General features: G+C 34.5%; 1 protein-coding gene across 1 annotated transcript; it reads left to right on the top strand.

The window, feature by feature from the left end:
* Positions 1-6,293: 6,293 nt before the first annotated feature.
* LOTGIDRAFT_140348 (hypothetical protein) lies at positions 6,294-8,085 on the top strand (the record flags this gene model as incomplete). The annotated part of the gene is made up of 5 exons (XM_009050173.1): positions 6,294-6,514; positions 6,689-6,755; positions 7,309-7,394; positions 7,602-7,716; positions 7,924-8,085. Coding segments are annotated over 5 exons (651 nt in total), but the record flags the coding sequence as incomplete, so codon positions are not given.
* Positions 8,086-8,938: the final 853 nt, after the last annotated feature.

Here is an 8,938-nt window from a genome sequence, read left to right as displayed (position 1 = left end):
ATATCACATCACATTAAATATATCACAATTAATCTACCATTAAATATATCACATTAAATATATCACAATTAATCTACCATTAAATATATCACATTATATATATTATATTAAATATATCACATTAAATATATCACAATTAATCTGCCATTAAATATATCACATCACATTAAATATATCACAATTAATCTACCATTAAATATATCACATCACATTAAATATATCACAATTAATCTACCATTAAATATATCACATTATATATATTATATTAAATATATCACATTAAAGCTACCATTAAATATATCACAATTAATCTGCCATAAAATATATCACAATTAAATATATCACATCACATTAAATATATCACAATTAATCTACCATTAAATATATCACATCACATTAAATATATCACAATTAATCTACCATTAAATATATCACATTATATATATCATATTAAATATATCACATTAAAGCTACCATAAAATATATCACAATTAATCTACCATGAAATATATCACAATTAATCTACCATTAAATATATCACATTGAAGAAAATCACATTAAAGCTACCATGAAATAAATCATATTAAATATATCACAATTAATCTACCATTAAATATATCACAATTAATCTACCATAAAATATATCACAATTAATCTACCATTAAATATATCACATTAAATATATCACAATTAATCTACCATTAAATATATCACATTAAATATATCACAATTAATCTACCATTAAATATATCACATTGAAGAAAATCACATTAAAGCTACCATGAAATAAATCATATTAAATATATCACAATTAATCTACCATTAAATATATCACATTGAAGAAAATCACATTAAAGCTACCATGAGATAAATCACATTGAAGAAAATCACAATTAATCTACCATTAAATATATCACATTGAAGAAAATCACATTAAAGCTACCATGAGATAAATCACATTGAAGAAAATCACAATTAATCTACCATTAAATATATCACATTAAATATACCACAATTAATCTACCATTAAATATATCACATTGAAGAAAATCACATTAAAGCTACCATGAAATAAATCATATTAGATATATCACAATTAATCTACCATTAAATATATCACATTATATATATTATATTAAATATATCACATTGAAGAAAATCACATTAAAGCTACCATGAAATAAATCATATTAAATATATCACATTAAATATATCACAATTAATCTACCATTAAATATATCACATTGAAGAAAATCACATTAAAGCTACCATGAAATAAATCACATTGAAGAAAATCACATTAAAGCTACCATGAAATATATCACATTAAAGCATTCAATGCTATTAAAGTCCTACACCTTTCAGAGAGTCCACATAGTAGTATTGTTTATTTGTTATTTATGTTTGTCAACTAGACATCTGTTTAAGAGAGTCCACATAGCTAATAATATCTATTGATTATTTGGTATATTGATTTGTTCAAACTATTAAGAAGGCGTATAAAGATGACAGATGCTGGTACTAACAGTCACCTCAAAGATAAGAGACAAAAACAAACGTTTGAAATACAAGGCTTTGTTGACATTGGAACGAGAAAATCACGAAGACTTCATTAAAATCATGATGTATTGGTCTTATATTTTTTATCTTAATCATCTTCACAGCATCAAGACATCATCTGTTCTAGTTTACTGCTGTACAATACTGAAATATAGATAATACCATGGTTACAGGATGATGTCTATTAAGGAAACTTCATGTTTTAAATGTAAAGTTATTATCAGTCTGAAGTGTGTAGGTCTAGTGATTTCAGTTCTGAACAATGACAAAGTTTAGAGAATTCTGTGGTAACATGAAAATATATTTTGAAATGGCTGTGTTGCTGTTATTGATTATGACATCTATTGCCAATGCTGAAGGTTAGTTGAATTCATTTCAATTGAAAAGGGTTCTGGGGCCTTATGCTGATTTTAGTGTACCAACGTTCTGATTGGTCAATCACTGAAACTGACTTTAAATCAGTCCAATTAGAATATTGGCAAGGTGGTTGAAGAGTTTGGGTCTATGAGGACTTACAAGAATGATTATTCAATACATGGGGTGAAATTAGATCTCTTCATCATGCTTTACTGATCCAGATTGAGCTAATGTAAACCAGCAGTGTGCAATGAGGGAAATTTTACCAGGTAATTCAAGACTCTAATTTCATGTTTCAGTTCCAGAAATATTAGAACCATGTAAACCCTCCGGAGTAAAATATAATGATTATTGTGTGTGGTCGGGTTCAAATCCCAATAATCTGGCTGATTCTTTAAAAGAATGTGGAGATTATAGCGGGAAACTGTTTCAATTCCAATCTTTTCAAGAATTAGATACGGTTCGAGGCTATCTTAATATTGGTGAGTAACCCCCTCCCTCTACAATATTTGCAGTTTTCTCCCTCACCCCTGCAAAATAACCAATACCCAAGGGTTCTAGTGTCGCTGCCCCCCTGAGACCTCAAACTCCACCCCTGTGCTGCCATGGCTCTAGTTATCCTGCCTTCCTCTACTGCATCCATGGTTCTTAAGTTGCTTTCCACTAAGCTGACTTGATTCAAGTGTCAAGGAACTTGAGGTTACCCTTCGTTTTAGTGTTGCAGTCTACACCAAGCCTCAATATCCTTGATCTGAAGAAACAACAAATTTCTGTTTGTTTCATGGCAGCCTCCACTAAAAAATTACTTGTTGGAGTTAAACGAGAACCGAACGCAGCAAGAATGGTGGAATACAAATACTTCTGGATCAATGGCACAGGACAGACAACAAATGAGAGATTTTTCCCGCCAACAACTGACATACTTGGTTATGATAAAGATGGTGTTGAATGTGTGTCAGTAACAGGAAGTTCATTAACAGCTGTAGATTGTAGTTTAAAAACTTCATATCTTTGTCAATACAGTAAGATTAGTTTTAATTAGCTTAATCAGACCAGTCTCCAGATTTCTGTTAAGAATTTAGCGTTCAGGCAAATTAATAAAAAAATTGCAAGCTGGCAACAGGACTTATCAGTTTGGAATTGAGCTTGATATTCACATACAAAGTTTACTAAATTTATATTTGGAACGAGCCCTTAGAAAATTTCTTTAAAAAGCTTTCTCGTCTTTTTTACAGAATGTGTGGTAGTAGGGGCGAAACAATGTTTGGATTTTAAAAGTGTCATAGGTCATGTGATCAGTAAAACTAATACATCCTTGACAACAGGGCCGCCACACACCAGTACTATTTTTTTGGTAAGTATCCATGATACTTTTGAGGACAGCCTAACCCTGTAGAAATTCTCTTTCAAATTTGAAAACAAGTATGTGTGATTAACCTACAGGAGATTTGAACAGCCACCAATACATGTATCAAATCTGGCCTTTCAGACTACAGTGCCAGCATCTAAAGATATACTGGTGGAGATTTTAGACAAAGAGAATCTCCAGGATGCTTCACCAGGGGAGGTAACTGATTACATCACTGGTGTCCATGAAGCAGTCGTCAATAGCAACAAGAGTGTATCAACTGACATTGCTCTCAGAGCATTAATCAAGTTAGCAGACGTCCCAGCTGTTTCAGAAGATGACTTTGTGGTAGGCCTTCAGTTTTTTGGATTCTTCCAAAATCTGTGAAAATCTATTACTGAATCTATCACCACAGGCTAATGAGGACAAGCAATGCCATGCAGTGTGCACTGAAAGAAATTTTTGCCAGGACAGTGGTATCTTTTCATTTTTCAACTTCTGAGGCATCAGCAAGTAAGCACACAGGGCCTTGTTATCATAATTGGAACGAAACCAGCGCATCACATCATTTTATTTCAGCTGTATGCACAAAGCATGTCACATGTTCTCACCATGCCATCAACTGATTGGTCCAGAAGACCAGGTCAAAGTTCAGATATATTGGTTGCTATGGAGAACATGGTATGTGCTGCCATTGTTGATGAAATGGATCAAATCCTGGAGGGATTCGGTATGTAACTAGTATATTGGAATCCATGAAAGACCCTTTAACGTCTGGTAAAAATCAAATACCAATTAGCTGGTAGACTGGATCCTTGTGGTTTGACCAAGAAAGAGTTGATAGATAGAATTTGAGAGAATCATTGCTAAGTCAATAACAGCTTTGAAAGGACCCTTGAACCTATTCTACTTGTAAAATCATTACCAAGAGGTTTTGGTCAAGGATCAGCTGATAGATAGGATCCTCATGAACTTAAGTTGTTATCATTGTAACATGAATGTTTTTTTTCTCAGATATAAAAGTCAAGACAATAGACAATACAAGCCAACCAGTCGAAATAAAGTTTGGATTCTTTGATCTTCAAGAAATTTTTTTGAATTTTAATATTTTTGAAGATACAGGTAGAGCAATCTCTCTTACTCATTAATATTGAAACTAATGTAGGCTACAAGTAGAATTGTTAGGGGTCAAATGGGGCAAGGCAACCGTATGGTTCAAGCTCTTTGAATGTCTTGTTTATGTCCTACTCTTCTGTAGCTTATTGGGTTAATAAAGACAGGCAACACCATGCAGTGTGCAATGAGAAAAGTTTTGCCAGAACAGCAGCATTAGCCTGCTCTTTTTTCGATTTTCAACTGTCCAGGGATCTTAAACATGCAAAGCCTGCTGCACATGCGGCCATGGTTTATTTCCCCTCCTAAGACTTGACGCTTGATTTTTAATTTCAGGAAAAGTTTCCATTGTCTTGTATAATGACCTTGACACCAAAATACCCAGTACATATCAAGATGGTGGCCATACAGACTTCAGTAGTCATGTGATATCAGTAACTGTCCAATCAGTGACAGACAATAAGACGAGTAGACAGACAGTCAACCAATCAAACGCCGTGAATTTTACTTTGAAATATTTTGGAGGAGAGGTAATGAGGTTGAATCTATAAAATATTATTCTTAAAGAATTGTAAGGAGGTTTTGTAACTTTTTATGTGTATCAGGGACACTGATAGCATGGAAATGCTCCAGTCCATTCCAGTCAGACGAAAGTGGTTCCTGCAATTCCACAAAAAGATCGTCACAACAGAAAACGTCAAATAACACAACTCTGGAACAAAAGCCTTGTGAACTCTCTGCAAGGAATGCTTTACATCATACATTTTATCCTTTTTTCAGAACAGAACTGAATCCAAGTCTAAAAGAATTTGTAGTTATTGGAATGTTGTTAAGAAGATGTGGTCAAACAAAGGCTGCCATCTTGTTTCTCAGAATGAGACTCATACGACGTGTAGTTGTGATCACCTGACTAGTTTCGCTGTTTTAGTTCTCTACTACGATGAAGAAATACCAGTAAGTCATGAAGCCTACTGTATAACTGACCCTATAGAGGGTTTACCGAACCCAGTAGGAATGTCTAAAGTCAAATACCAGTAGGTTAGTAGTTAATAAAAATAAATGAATGGAATATGCAGGATTATGAAATCCTAGCGATAATCTATACAAAACCTGACTGTGTCATCTGTTTTATGAACAATAACAACTGGACATATAAATGGTGAATTCTCTGTTTCAGGTTTCAAACTTAAATGATAAAGTTCTACATATAGTATCTTCTGTTGGGTGCAGCTTCTCCATTTTAGGATTATCCATGACAATTTTTGTCTACTTTTATCTACGGTAAGGAAGTTTTTCAAACATCAATTTTGTTTGTAACAAATTCAATGGACAGGCTTTTTCTCTCAGGGAAATAACTCTTGTTAAGAAAAAAAGTAAATCAGACCACAATGTGGCACTACAAAAGCAATTGAAGGGTCAGCAACTCTGTATCACTAGATGGCAAGTAACTTTTGTTAAGAAGGAACTAATCCAGACCACAATATAACATTACAGGCAATCCTACTACTGTCACAGGCTAGCCACTCTACTTGACAAGAAGGGAAGTAACTCTTATTAATAATAGACTAATCCAGACCACATACATTTATTATTTACAATATTATTTAATTTCAGGATTTTAGGAAAAGAAAGAATATTTATTCATACTAATTTATGTATTTCGTTACTTTGTGGACAACTTGTGTTTGTTGTTACTAATGAATACCAAGAGAATCGGGTAATAATTTCTCTTCTCTCTGTAGCCTACGTCTTCATTTACCTACTTGAGAGCAAATCACAAAATAAGACACAAAACTCTATTTCATTTCTCTCTGTACAAAGATGGAAACAGTGCAAAATCTATCCTATAATATTCCACAAACTTGAGAAAAGTTCTCTCTCTTTTAATGTTTTTATATTTTCTATTCAGGAAATTTGTAAACTGGTGGCCATTTTGTTACATTTCTTCTTCCTGTCTGCGTTTACGTGGATGTTGGTGGAAGGATTATCTCTCTATGTTACATGTACACGTGGTATTGGTAACTATAGCAACAATAAAGTACGCTATCTATTAATAGGCTGGGGATTACCCATAGTGATTGTGCTGATATCGTTTGGCTCTGAATTCCAGAACTATGGGAATGGTCCTGGTGATAGGTAAGCTTCAGTGTTGTTAGGTCTTTACGTCCAACCTTTTTCAAGAGCACAAAGGCTTCTTCCTCAGGGACAGACATGTCACTTTCCTTGACAGGAATCTAGAAATGTTCATAAAAGGGGCAAGTCGTGATCTAAGGTCTAAGGGATATAACTCTGTATACTATTTTATTATAGTTGTTGGCTGTCTTTGGAACATGGTTTGATTTGGGCTTTCATGGGACCAATGTTGTTAATAGTCTTTGTAAGTATATCAGATTATTATCCCTGTAACCTGCGGGGACCAATACATTATTATCCCTGTAACCCGCGGGGACCAATACATTATTATCCCTGTAACCTGCGGGGACCAATACATTATTATCCCTGTACCCTGCGGGGACCAATACATTATTATCCCTGTAACCTGCGGGGACCAATACATTATTATCCCTGTAACCTGTGGGGACCAATACATTATTATCCCTGTAACCTGCGGGGACCAATACATTATTATCCCTGTACCCTGTGGGGACCAATACATTATTATCCCTGTAACCTGCGGGGACCAATACATTATTATCCCTGTAACGTGCGGGGGGTCAATACATTTTCAGTTGACAACACTGCTCCTTAAGAACAATAAAAAGAACCCACAAGCTTTCGGGACGAGTGTCATATGGTTTGATATGAGCATATAGTATTCACCACCCTAATGTTGTGATTTCTACAGCTCTAAATGAACAACAAATAAAACCCACAAGCAGGGGTAGTTACGTCATGGAAGGGCGTCATGAGCATTTATATTATCTTTTCAGTTTAATCTGATTATTCTGGGTTTGATTCTGAAAGTTTTCTTGACCTTGAAAACAAACAAACAGAAAACAGAGGCTGCTAGAGTCAGGTGAGGAATTATAGTTATCTCCCTTTATCTTTGTCTGATCACTTTGGTTACTCAGTGACATATTCAGGTAATTTTTGGGCCTTGGACCCTCCACCACAACCAGTGCTCTCCAAAATCTGCAAACCCCCCTTCCCAATGAGGTGATCTCTTTTCAAATCTATTGTACAATAACAGTTGACCTCAACCCTTTCTGTCTTGTAGAGCTAGTCTACGAGCTATGGTAATGTTATTGCCTCTACTAGGAATGACCTGGATATTAAGTCTACTAGTTCCGTTGTCAATTTGGTTTCGATATATGTTTGTTATTGGGAACTCTCTACAGGTAACAGTTTTGAGATCTTCAATATAGAGTTTTTGCTCTCCATTTCCTACTGGGTTTAATATTTCAATTATGAATCAAGAGCAAAAGAAATATTTTCATATACAACCTGGCCCTCCATTAAGCAAGCACCTTCAGTAGACAGTCTGGTCCTCCAAATCAAATGATATATTGGAGAAGACTGGATAAAAAATCCTGATTGTATTGCAGGGAATGTTGATATTTTTTCTCCATTGTTTATGTAATGAAGATGTAAGGAATGGTGTTGCTAGGAGACGAGCGTCTGGATTCCGAACCACTGATACTGATCTTAGTATTGTAGGACGACGTAAATCTCTGGTAAGAAATACACAACTTTGTGAGGTTTTATAACACAGTTGGTTGGATCATTGGTTCTTAATATGACTTCCATTGGCTTGGTTACGTCGAGTGAATGGCATCTGTGGGTTCTGATCTCGGCATGTGATAGTCCAATGACTTTGAATAAGCCATCTTCACTCATAATCCCAGTTGACCCAGCTGTAAATGGGTACGGATAATCCAGGAAAGAACAATGCAGAGAGGTTTGGCCAAGGACCAGCTGGTAGACAGGGCCCTTATGAATCTAACTTGTTATCCTAGTAAAATATAGTTGTTTCTTTCTTTCTAACAAATGTTTTTATGTTTTCTATTTTAGCCAGAAATTTTAGATGGAATTAGAACCAGACATTTTCCACGAGGTAATGTTTTTAGCACCATATAGAATTAGTATCACATTTAGTTATTCTTCATGTATTTCTTAGACAAAATCTGTAATTTGGAAAGGAGCAATGACGCTTTCTCTCCATGGTTTATAGGCAATATCTAAATTAAATTATATTGAACGACTAACAAATGACTTTGTTTCAGGTAGACGTCATGCATGGATATAGGTCATGTGACACTGTCAGTAATAACGATGGCATGTTAACCTCCGGTGAAACCACAGATCAGAAAATATCAGTTCATATGTAAGAGACACACTCAATATATGTATATTATCATCATTAAGTTAATGTTTTTAATTAACGAGGAGAGGAAGAATGTTAATATGAAATGAGGGTAAAATCTCTTCTCAATTAATACTTACATAGTGTCATGTTGATATTATTTATTCTTCAACATAGTTGTCTTCTCTTGTCTTTAACGGCCACATCTCTCTAACATTTTAACTCCATCTACTGAACTCATGTATTCAGCTTCTTAT

This window comes from Lottia gigantea (assembly GCF_000327385.1).
Source record: "Lottia gigantea unplaced genomic scaffold LOTGIsca_146, whole genome shotgun sequence".
NCBI lineage: Eukaryota > Metazoa > Mollusca > Gastropoda > Lottiidae > Lottia > Lottia gigantea.
This window is presented reverse-complemented; position numbering and strand designations above follow the sequence as displayed.